This window comes from Lepidochelys kempii, chromosome 22 (genome assembly GCF_965140285.1).
Source record: "Lepidochelys kempii isolate rLepKem1 chromosome 22, rLepKem1.hap1, whole genome shotgun sequence".
NCBI classification, from domain to species: Eukaryota; Metazoa; Chordata; order Testudines; family Cheloniidae; genus Lepidochelys; species Lepidochelys kempii.
This window is the reverse complement of record NC_136401.1, coordinates 22,321,894-22,333,512: the sequence shown is the minus strand read 5'-3', so window position 1 is coordinate 22,333,512 and position 11,619 is coordinate 22,321,894. Positions and strand designations below refer to the sequence as shown.

General features: G+C 47.0%; 1 protein-coding gene across 1 annotated transcript; it reads left to right on the top strand.

Moving 5' to 3' along the window:
* The first annotated feature begins 223 nt into the window (after positions 1 to 223).
* LOC140901676 (myelin protein zero-like protein 3) lies at positions 224 to 11,380 on the top strand. Its single transcript, XM_073320921.2, has 6 exons — positions 224 to 390; positions 2,518 to 2,684; positions 4,435 to 4,645; positions 5,798 to 5,963; positions 6,687 to 6,750; positions 8,896 to 11,380. Exons 1-6 carry the CDS (start codon positions 336 to 338, stop codon positions 8,920 to 8,922), a joined length of 690 nt encoding a protein of 229 aa, XP_073177022.1. The 5' UTR covers positions 224 to 335; the 3' UTR covers positions 8,923 to 11,380.
* The last annotated feature ends 239 nt before the right edge of the window (positions 11,381 to 11,619 follow it).

Genomic DNA, 11,619 nt, shown 5'->3' with positions numbered 1-11,619 from the left:
TAGACCAGAACCCTGGGTGCTCAGGGCACATTCCTGGTGCTCTGAGGGGGGAGGATGTCATGGTGTGGTGGAGGAGCCCATGGCCAGGACTGTGGGGGGCTTGTACGTGGGTCGTGCGGCTGCCCCCTACGCAAAGAGCCAGTGCAGGGAAAGACACTGCAGGGCTGGGGCTAGGCCCCGTTGCCATGGAAACATCCCGGGCGGCCATCTTGGGCCTCCACGCCCGGCCCTTAGGGGCGCCGAACTTCCGGTCTGGCCTCACCTGGGCCTTGCCCTGCCTTCCGCCAGGTAGGCCCGTGCTGGCTGCGCCCTAAACACAGCGAGCGGCTGCCGGGATGCGGGGCTGGGCGCCTGGCGGCCTCCTCCGGCTGGGGCTCCTGCTTCTGTACGGTGAGCGTGGGCCGGGGCCGGGGTCGGGGTCGGGGCCGGGGCCCTCCGCTTCCGGCTGGGGGTGTGGGCGGGGGATTGGAGGAGCGGGGCTGGGGCCCGGGTGGGGGCCCAGGGGAACTGGGGGTGATGGGGTGGGATTGGGGAGGTCTGTAGGGCTGGGGGTTGTGGATGGAGGGCCCTGGCGACCTGTGGGGTTGGGGGGGTGTCTGGTGGTCCCGGTTGGAGGTGGAAAGAGCAGACAGGGGGGCAGGGGCTGGACTGGTGGGACAGAGGAAGAAGGGGGTTTGGCTGAGGGATGCAGGAATTTGGGAGGGGTGTGTCTGTGGGATTAATTGAAAAAGGATTACGCGTGGGGTGGGCAGCCTGATGGAGGGTGTGTCTGTGGTTTGTACGTTTAAGGGAGCTGTTTTAGGGGGTTCTGTTTTGGTGGAGGGTGTGACTAGACCCCTCCCCCCAATGTTTTAGGGGCAGAGGGGGTTGGGGGCAGTTAAAGAGAAGAGAGAGATGTTTGGGGTGGGGAGCGTATGTAGTTTCAGATGGGGTGTCCCAGAAGTGATTAACCGTGACCCAGCTGCACCCCGGCAAGCTTTTCTGAGTCACCCGACCACACCAGTTCCCAGTTTGGATCCATCAGCAGTAGGTGGGGGCGAATGAGGGCCTTGCAGTTGGAGCAGCTGTAGCATTTGAAATGGTGCATAAGTGCCGTTAAAATTTCCAGGCTTTGTCTAGGGAGCAGAGCCTCCCCGATGTCTGTGTTTGGGCCCTGGCTCTAGACACTCCATCATTTAGAGGTACTTGTAGCAATAGAAATGGATATGGGGTCAGGGAGCACTAGAATGGGAGTCAGGCCATCTGGGTTCAATCCTTGGCTCTGTCAATGACTTGTTTGAGCAAATCACTTCACCTGTCTGGGCCTCAGTTTCCTCATCTGTAAGCTGTGCAGAGTGATTCCCACTCACCTTTGTAAAGCTCTTAGAGATGTATGCGTGAAAAGTGCTATATGGTCTAAGTGTTAATTTTTAGTGTCTTCTGATGACTTGTTACTTCACACAACAAACAGTTAACCTGTGGAACTCATCGCTGGGAATGTTGTGAAGGCCAAAGGTATACAGGGGTTCAAAAAAGAACTAGATAAATTCATGGAGGATAGGTCCATCGATGGCTATTAGCCTGGATGGTCAGGGATGCAACCCCATGCTCTGAGTGTCCCTAGCCTCTGAATGCCAGAAGCTGGGAGTGGATGATGGGATGGATTACTTGATGATTGCCTGTTCTGTTCATTCCCTCTGAAGTACTTGGCATTGGCCACTGTCAGAAGACAGGATACTGGGCTGCATGGACCATGGATCTGAGCCAGTATGGCCATTCTTATCATCTTACTATGTTTTTATGATGATGAAACAAATCCCTTTTTGAAGTCCTTTGATAAACTAACTTGCCAGTGGTTTCTCCCCATCATACTTTCTGAGACCCTGGCTACAATTTGTGACAGTTGTGACTTTTTCCCACCTCCCTTTGCTTCCTTCGCTCTACAGTGCAGGCAGTTGGACTAAGACTTGCTTACATTTGTGGAAAAAATAATTTGTTTTCAAGTCTCCGTATTTTGTAATTATTACTGCACAACACTTCTGTAATGTCATAAACATACATAGTGCTTCACAAACTTAAAAAGAAGCGTGTGTTCAGCACCAAAGAGCTTACAAAGTAAAGAAGACCGGCATGAGCAAATGCAGAACAGAACTTCAGGAGAGGGATTGTATGTTGATTTATTAATGAGAAGAAGGGCCCTGAAGTTGGCACTTTGCACCTTCTCTCTGGTCCAGTTGTGTTTGATTACCTACTCTTTGACTAGTTTATCCCCATAACTGGGTACATGGAGGGCTTTGGCAGTGACCTCCAAACAAATACCCTGTTTGTTGGCTGAGCATGAAACAGTGCTGAATTCCTGCCACCATTAGAGGAATTCCCTGCATTTCTCGGGACTGGGTGGGTGCCAGGGGATGGGATAGAGAGGTATGTGTAGTTTCAGACAGCCATCTGTTCTTCACTGCAGTGGCTTTGCTATCTCACTTGTGTCCTTTACAAAAATTCCCATCTAATCTTTTTCTTTGGGGCTTGTTTCATCAGGTGTCAGCAATGTTCTTTCATTGGAAATTAAAGTGGATCCTGAAGTACAAGCTTTTGTTGATGAACAGGTGACCCTGAAATGCTCATTCAGATCCTTCTCTCCCATAACTCAGAAGCTGACTGTAGACTGGACTTACCAGCCTCTCACAGGTGGTCATATGGAGACAGTAAGTGCTTGCAGATGAGTGTCCCAAAGAATCTTTCTTGCAGCTGGGCAGAATTCTGTGGGAAGGTTGAAGATCCCACGGCATTTTGTGTAAAAAGTCAGTGTTCGTCTCAGTGTGCTTCTCCACTGCTGTGTGGTGGGCTCTTTGGCTGTCATCCTCCACTCCAGAGGTGGCTGCATTTCAGTGCTGCTGTATATACATAGGTTGAATTTCTTTAAAATCCTTTGGGCTGAATGGTACCATGTAAATGCAAAGTATTATAACCTTAAGAGATGACTGTCCCATTGCAAACTAGGCATCCATATAAATACACTGGGGATCACGTGGTCCGGAAAGTCTCCCATGCAGAACATACCATGGCAGCTTTGCCATGTGGCAGAATGCAGGTATAACTTATCCTGGAGTGGCAGCGGTGTGTGGGCAGAGCCACTCTGCAGGTACTGATGATGACAGGTGGTCCTAAAGGATTTATGGGCTCTTACCAGTTATTGTTGTCAGTGGTATGAAATCCAGTCACAGGTGCATAGATGTAAAATCCATTCATAAATGTCTCATTCTCTGTGTAAATCATCAGTGATTTCCTCTGCTCAGCTGAGGTTAAGCTCTTGGGAATGGTACGTTGCAGCTGGAAGGATGTGGTGATGTCTGTGTAAAGTAGGCTCTGGTAAGTCCCCTGTTGCCAGCCAGCAGGAGTGAATTGAAGGGAAGTTAGCACTATTTTTTGTGAACTAAAATCAGATCTGCAGAGTTGCAGCATTCAGTCATGCCATGCCTGTGACAGGGTTCCAGTGCTTTACAAGGAGCTGGGGAGGGAGCACTACAATTCCAGACTGGCACTGCCAGATGACCAAGGAACTGATTGCATGTGGTGTAGTTGTAGCCGTGACCTGAAGAAGAGCTTTGTGTCTCTCGAAAGCTTGTCTCTCTCACCAACGACAGTTGACTGAGTAAAAGATTACCTCACCCCCCTTGTTGCTTTAAGTAACTGATTATCTTGAAAAGCTGTCTGTCTAAGGTATTACCATAGTGTCTCAGAATCTTAATGTATTTATCCCCACAACACCCCCTGGGAGGTAGTGATGTGTTGTTATCCCTACTTGACAGATGGGAAACTGAGGCAGAGAATAACTAAGTGACTTGCCCGTGGTCACATAGAAAATGTTTGGTAGACCAGGGAATTGACCCTGAGTCTCCTAAATCGCAGGATAGCACCCTAACCTCCAGAGCAGTGGTTCTCAATCTATTTACTACTGTGGGCCGCATATGCAGCTTTCTGTGTGTTATGTGGGCCACATCCACACAAAATGTATATTACTTGTATGGCCCTGAGGAGGTCACATCGGCCACAGCTGTGTGCTGATTGGGCTATAAGTGGGCCACAGGTTGAGAACCACTGCACCAGAGCATCCTCTTCCATCTTAGATCCTCCATGGCCAGAAAGATGACAGTGACTCTGATGCGAGCCCTGGAGACTGGTAGGCAAGGAGGGAGATCCTCGGGGCTGTATCATGGATATGGAAGACCCTGACATGCATTTCCACCCTCTTCTCCCTTGGTAAAAATGTAAAAAAGATCTGAAAAGCTGGTGCAATGGTGCCCAGCGTTGTGGTTTGTGAGCCCCTGGTGTATCTGAGGTGGGATGCCTGTGAAAGGGTTGTTCTTTTTGACCCTGTATTCTCCGAAAGGAGTTTTTTTCTCTCTCCTTTTTGGAGAATGACTTGTTGGAACAATGATTGTCTTCCCTCTTCAGATTTTTCATTATCAGTCTGTTGCATACCCAGCTGCAGTGGGAACATTCAGAGACAGGATTTTATGGGTTGGGAACATTGCCAAGGGTGATGCCTCCATTGCTATCCGAAATCTGACGATGAATGACAATGGGACGTTCACCTGCGCCGTGAAGAATCCCCCGGATGTGCACCACAACATCCCTCAGACCAAGCTGACGGTCACACACAGAGGTAAGTCTGTAGCATGGCAATATTCTCCCTATTTATTTCTCATGAGTGCATTCCTGTTTTGCCAGAAATCTTTGGAGTCTAAGTACCAGATCTGGTGTCTAGCTTCCCTGGAACTACAGGTTTAAATGCCACCAGGGCATCAGCTCAGCCCCTCTCCTTTCCGGATAGATAATTTGAGATCCATGCAGTTTGGTGTGTGTTCTTTTGGTGAAAACTTAAGGTTGTGTCTGTCCTGTATGGAGACAGAAGATGCCAGCAGCATTTTCCTAAGAGTAGGCATCTACCTCAGTGTCTGTCTTGGGAGTTTAGATCATTCCAAACTTCACTGGGGCTCAGCGCATGTACAGTGGAACAGGAGGTGGTAGTGGAGGTGATGGGTGTCCCTCAGCAGAGGCTGAGTACACAAGATTGGCAGTCCAGGATTCCCACCTAAGAGGGCACAGAATTAATCAGGTAGCATTGCTGAGAGCTGATGTCTTAACAATGACTTGACATTTCACAAACATTAATGAATAGCTGCCTTAGGCAAATGCCTCATCTACCCTGTATGGGAGAGCTGTCCCTGGCTTGCAGATTGGGTGTGTCCATCAGTTTGATGTGACTCTCCTCTCACTTGGCTTTGAATGTGCTGCTCTCAGGCTATGTCTACACTACGCAGCTTTTAGCTGTAGCAACACAGCTGTGTCACTGTACTGCTAGAAATTGTGCTGTGTAGCCACTGTTTGTTGGCTCTCCTGCCGAGAAAAAACTTCTAACCCCAACGAGCGGGTTAGCTTTGTTGGCAGGAGAGTGCTCCTGCCAACAAAGCGCTGTTCACACTGATGCTTGTCGGCAAAACTTTTGTCTTTCATGGGTGTGTTGTTTTTTTTTAACACCTCTGAAAGACACAAGTTTTGTGTTCAGTTGCCAGTGTAGACATAGCTTAAGTTGTGCTCCTTCACTGCAGCCAGATAGATTTAATCTTTGTCCTCCCCTCCATGGGAGGAGTCTAGTTCTGAATTTGAGATCACTGACAGGACTTTGTCACAAGTTCCTTTAACCCCAGCAAGCCCTGTGCTTTTTATAAAAAAGGCCAGGATGCTGTGTGGGATTAATATTTGCCATAGAGATGAAACAAAGGCATATTTTACTGCTATTTTCTCTCTCCTGCAGGCTTTTCTTTCCAGCTAACTTCAGCAGTGTTGCTATCCATCTTAGTGTTCCTCCCCTCTGCCATTGTGGTCATTCTGCTGCTGGTGAGGATGGGAAGGAAATTTGGAGTCCTAAAGCATAGAAAAAAATCTGGCTACAAGAAATCATCCATCGAAGTCTCTGATGAGTAAGTTTTACATTGAACCTAATCCCCATTTCCCCTCTGGCCTGGGGTTGTGGGTGGGTTTTTTCTGTCATCCTACATCTCATAACCCACAACATCTGGGGTTCTGCCAGTGAGACTTCGTTGTCCACGGGCACAAGTCAGCTGGTAGTCAGAGTCTCTGAAAACACCTTGTGGAAATGTAACTGAGTGAAATGTGTGCTGTGCATCCTCTTTGTGGGGCAGCTGAGCTAAACTGTTGTTGAGATGCAGAACCTTTCACCTTCATCACCAGACTTAATCCAGTCCAGATCAGTAAGCTGTGTGGAGGGTCTCAGTCCAAATGTCTGTATCACAAAAACCCACTACTGTAATGCTAACTGGCTCCCTTGTAAATGCACCACTTTGTTCTTCTGGGGTGTCAAGTCAGAATTAAATTCACAATCTTTTTAACTATATTATTTTGGTTAATGGCAGCTGAAACTTGCCAGCCAAACAGCAGTTTCTGTGGTTAATAGTGTGATTGCATGGCAAACCTAAATCGAATGGCCAAACCTTTGAAATAAGAAGCCTAACATTCTGGCCTTCTGCTTTGCTTGTTAAAATATAATTACAGAGCAGGCATTTCTGATGAATTAGTCAAAAGGACTGGGAAAGTGACCTATGTGTTAAAAAACAATCCGTCTCAGGGCTGCATTGGGGTGTGAGCAGAAGACACATTGACCTAACACTGTGCTCTTTCTGCAGGCCTGAGCGCACTGAGCAGGGCACCTGCCTGCGGAGGATGGGGACATGGTGTTTGCAGTGTGTGGTAAGTGCAAGTAAACGTTCTTGTAATTGTTAGTATCATTGTTAGCTCTCATAAGAGTGAGGGCTGAGAGCAGTAGCTAGAGCCAGGGATAGTGCCCGAGAGCTTGGCTTGAGCTCCTCACACAGCTCAGCTGATGCCTCTCAGTGCTTTCCATGTCTGGTCTTTTTTGGGTAGAAAGTGCTGCATTATTGGGTCCGTGTGATTAGCTTGAGACGCACCAAATTCATTTCACATGAGACTTAATCCAGATCAAACTGCATGTTTCCAGTGGTGAAAACCCAGTGCTTTAACCTCTTAACTCACTCTGCTGCCCTTTTCCTGCAGAGACTGTGGTGAGTCTCTTTATTCCATAGGTGGAGTAGGGCTATTAGGCTGTGACTGCTGGGTAAGCAGTGCGGAGATGGAGAGGCTGGAGGCAGAAACGCATACATGCATTTTACTTTCTTCCAAAGGTGGTAGCATTGCAGACTTGGCTTAGCTTGGGTCTTTTTGACTAGAAATCTTCATACTCAAGCTGTTCTGGTCACAACAGAACTCTGTTTAAACTGTCTGATTTTTGTGCTTTTCTTGCTGTTCACCCGCTATCACCCCGTCACCAACCTCTTCTAGCACCTGCAGTGACTTTGGTGTCAAACTTATTGTACTGGAACTTCTAAACTCTCCTTCCACTCTCTGCACTTGCCTTTTTGGAAAGCATATCCAAGCTTTCCGTGCTGCATTGAACAACCCCAGCCAAAGGCATGTTATATCCCAGTACATGCTCCCTGATGTGCATTATTAGAGGGAGCATTCTCATCGTGTCCTTCCCTACAGGGCTGGGGAATAAGCCTACAACCCTCACTGCCATGTCTCTGTCTCATGTAGTCGCCTAATCTGCTCCATTTACCATAGGTCAGACGAGGGGCACATGGGGATAAAGCAGAAAGTTTTTGGTTTTGAAAAAAGCTGGTGTTGATGTGGGAGATGGAGGCTATTGCAGAGGATGGGTGAAGCAGTAGAGAAGGTTCCCTTGCACACAGTGGTGAGATTGTGTTTAGGGACAGGACTGACACAGGTGGTATTTGCTGGAGGCAGCAGGAAAAGGAATGGAGACAGATGGAATCAGTGAGAGAGGCTTGATCAAATGTGTGGAGTTTTAAAACAAGGAGGGATTAATCTGATAGTTTCCTCTGACCTCTCGGTAAAGTTTAGTTTAGTTTTGATTTAATCCTGTAAAAATTTCATGTTGAATGTTTCATCAGTCATTTGAGAGGTTGTTCTTAGCTGACAATAGAATATTTAGCACTCTAGGAGTCTCCTTGTCTCAGTGATGCTGATGTAGCAGCATGGGGTGCTGCTGTGACATGTTTTTCTGTTAATCTTTAATACATTATAAAAATATTTTCAATTGTAAAATCAGTCACACGCAGCAAAACCAAGGAACCTGCTTGCACTTGGATCATGAAAGGGGTGGGAAACCAGTGGAGGTGTTTTCCGATAAGGCAGGTACGATTGCGCATCCTGTTGTGTCAGAGCAATGACCTGAGGTCAGCATGAAGCGAGAAAGCACCAGATTATCACGGTCACTAACATAAAATGTTGGGGATCTGAAGGCATGGGGTTGCTAGGAGCAGAGGCAGACTTTAGCAGTAGGATTTAGACACATTAACAGTGCTGTGTGGCTGCCACAAGCCTGTTTGCACACACTCTGAGTGCATGTGCTTTTCTTTTAAAGCATCAGGCTGGGGGCTCTCCAGTCTTAGGTGGAGATTTTGCAGGAAGGAAATGGCTGCTTGAGCTGTTCTGGATCAGCTCTCCGTAGGGAGTAGTGATGCTTTCAAAGGAAGCTAGTGTTTGGGGGTTGGTATGGCAGTGCCTTGTGCTTGAGGTTTGGCTGTTGCTCCTCTTAAACCTGCTCCACGTGAATTTCTTGCAGTGCCAGTTTAACTGGGCTCCTCAGTGACGTGCCAGAAGGATTTGACTGCAGACTTGTATAGAGACACTAGGCCTAAGGTTTTTGCGGGAATGCTGGCTTTTTCAAAATGAACAGCTTCTGGGAAACACTTAATCTCTTGTCTGAACTGGCCCAACTCATGTCTATGCTGAACTTCTGGATTGTTTCATGTCTTCGTGACTAATCTTGCGCTCTCAATACTTTCTGTCCAGGACACAGATGAGGAGGAACCATACTGATGGAAGGCCAAAGCTGCAGATGAAGGGAGAATGTGCAGTATTGAAAATCCCCATCCAGAAGGCCACTAGGACTCTTGGATACCCAGTGACTCTTGGCACGTTGGGAGAAGAATTCTGAGATGGGAGAATCCAACTTTTATTCAGTCATAGGAATGATGATTTTAAAATCTTGTTATTTATTGAAAAAAGTAAATCTTTTGTAGTCAAAACCCACTTGGCAATATCTTAAGGCAGAGGCAGATAAACCTAAAATATAGCTTTCAATTTAAAGAAACTACAATGCTTCCAATTAAACAAGCTCATTCTCTCCTAACAATCTGAATCAGCACATTCTCTGGTGTAGAGTTTGTGTCTGTCAGATTGTTCCCTATATCACATGACTGTCTGTCTTCCAGTTTCCTTAAGTTGAAATTGCCTAAAGCACAGGCTACTTAGGAGTGAGAGGTAGTGACTTAAGCAGGTGGTCTTGAGACACATCTAGCGAAAGTGTCTTGTGTTACAATGGTGCATCCTTGCTGAAGTGTTACAGCAGCATGACTGAAGGCTGGATTTGGCCCATTGGGCAAAGGACATATCTGAGTGTGGGCTGAAAGGAGCTTGCTGCTTTTTCATTGCTTCCTGATGTCATCTGCCTTATAATGATGGGGTAACCATCTTATGCCTCCCATCCTTTCAGCTAAGGTTTTAAAAAGTTGTCAGCTGCGTTGTAATGAAACCCTGGTATTCTTTGAATCTTCATTACCCAGCAATCTGCAGCACCAGATAACTTCATTCTAAGCACAGAATTATTTGTAAAAAATGAAGTGTGACTAATTTGCAGCTATTTTCCCTCTAATAATGGCAAATGGTGGCTAGGTGCCCCCAGCTCCGTCCGTCTGGGCCATTATCTCAGGGCAATGTCTAAGGTAAGAACCCTTTGGGCTCTATTGTAAAAACCACCATACTCCTCCCCTTTTCATAGGCTCAGACGATGAGAAAGCAGCTGAACAAACTTCTGCTGAGTGGGCTTCAAAATGGCAAAAGTGACCATTAATAATGCTGTGACCAATAAAATAAACGTGACCATTAATAATGGTGCAGTGGCTGACTCTGCTGTGCTGAGCAGGGCAGTCAGCATCTGCATGAACTGAACATTGATGGACACGGTTAGCTGTCACATTTGTCACATTTCATTTTCTCTTCTACAAGTGCTATGGTGCTGAGAGTAGGGGAGAACGGTGCAGAGAGCTTACCTGGTCCATAAAGTGAATTGCCTCCATATGTAGCTGCCTTCATCATAGACAGGCTGGGAGGTGTTTAGTGAGTCGTGTGAAATTCATGGGCGGATAGAGGAAATGGAGAAAATTCTCCTGACTTTTCTTCCACCCCCAGCTCCAGCAATAAGTATTGTGAGGACAGAGGTGCTATGCTCAGAGTATTGTCTCCTGTTTTAGTGCTGATCTGTCTCTGTAGTGAGTCCTGCAAGACAAGGAGCAGTGGGGATAACATATGAGGTGCTGTATTCTTATGTTTCTAGGACAAGCTAAGCAATACTTACCACTTATTGCCATCTCAGGAAGTCCATTTTATAGCTTCCATCCATTGAGGGCTGCATGGGATTCCCAGTACAGCTCCCAGACTGACCAACAGAGGCAGAAGTCTTCCTGCGTGCTTCCCCTCTGCAGGGACTGCACCTGGGAACACAACTCTGATGTTGCCTGTGGAATTCTTGGGTTTCTGTGCAAGTCTGGGAGTGTTACCATTGAATTAGATGGGTTGTATCTTGGGGTTGTATCTTGTCCTAGCCCTTTCTTTGCTGTTCAACTGGGAAGTGCCCTGCCTCATTCTGGCAGGCCGCCTGTGCCTCTGATTGCCTGTAAGCCTAAGCACTTGGTGCCTGCATTTACACAACAGCAGGCAGGTTTAAAGATCCCAGTCTCTCCTTAAATGAGAGTATTGTAAAGAGCCGTGTCCCACTTGCTATGACCTGTTGGGCTGTGGCCTGGCAGAGTTGACATAATCCTCTGCCGCTCAAAGCTTGCTTTAACTCCAGGAGTGAGTTTGAACTTTTACATGTGCAAGTGTTGAATGAAGAATTATGAAGCTACCAGAAGGCTGGGCACCTAACTGCTGCCCCATGGTGAGCAAGGGGTGGAGAATCTTCTTTCACCAACCCTGCCCAATAAGAAGTAGAGAGGACAGGGGAAACAGTGACCTTCATCTCCGCTATCTCACTTGCTTTCTCTATGTGGCATTAGCTGGATGATCGCTTTTGCTGTAGATGCACTGCTGTGTCATGGCCAAAAAATCATTTTGTTTTATTCCAGGCCACGTTTTTCTTTATTTGGCTAGAAATAGGCCGACACATGGCTGAGTTTGAAGAGTTTCAGAGTAACAGCCGTGTTAGTCTGTATTCGCAAAAAGAAAGGAGTACTTGTGGCACCTTAGAGACTAACCAATTTATTTGAGCATAAGCTTTCGTGAGCTACAGCTCACTTCATCAGATGCATCCGATGAAGTGAGCTGTAGCTCACGAAAGCTTATGCTCAAATAAATTGGTTAGTCTCTAAGGTGCCACAAGTACTCCTTTTCTTTTTGAGTTTGAAGAGGCGCTTGTGAAGCTATCCGGCCTGACTGATCGCTGTGAGCTTAAGAAAGAGTCATGGTGATGATGGGAAATATGCTTAGGAGCAGATTTAAATAGAAGAGAGACTACAT

Coding starts and splice junctions, on each gene's coding strand:
- LOC140901676 (XM_073320921.2), top strand. CDS start 336: ATGCGGGGCTGGGCGCCTGGCGGCCTCCTCCGGCTGGGGCTCCTGCTT. Junction 2,685..4,434: donor CAGGTGGTCATATGGAGACA/GTAAGTGCTTGC, acceptor TTCCCTCTTCAG/ATTTTTCATTATCAGTCTGT. Junction 5,964..6,686: donor TCCATCGAAGTCTCTGATGA/GTAAGTTTTACA, acceptor CTCTTTCTGCAG/GCCTGAGCGCACTGAGCAGG.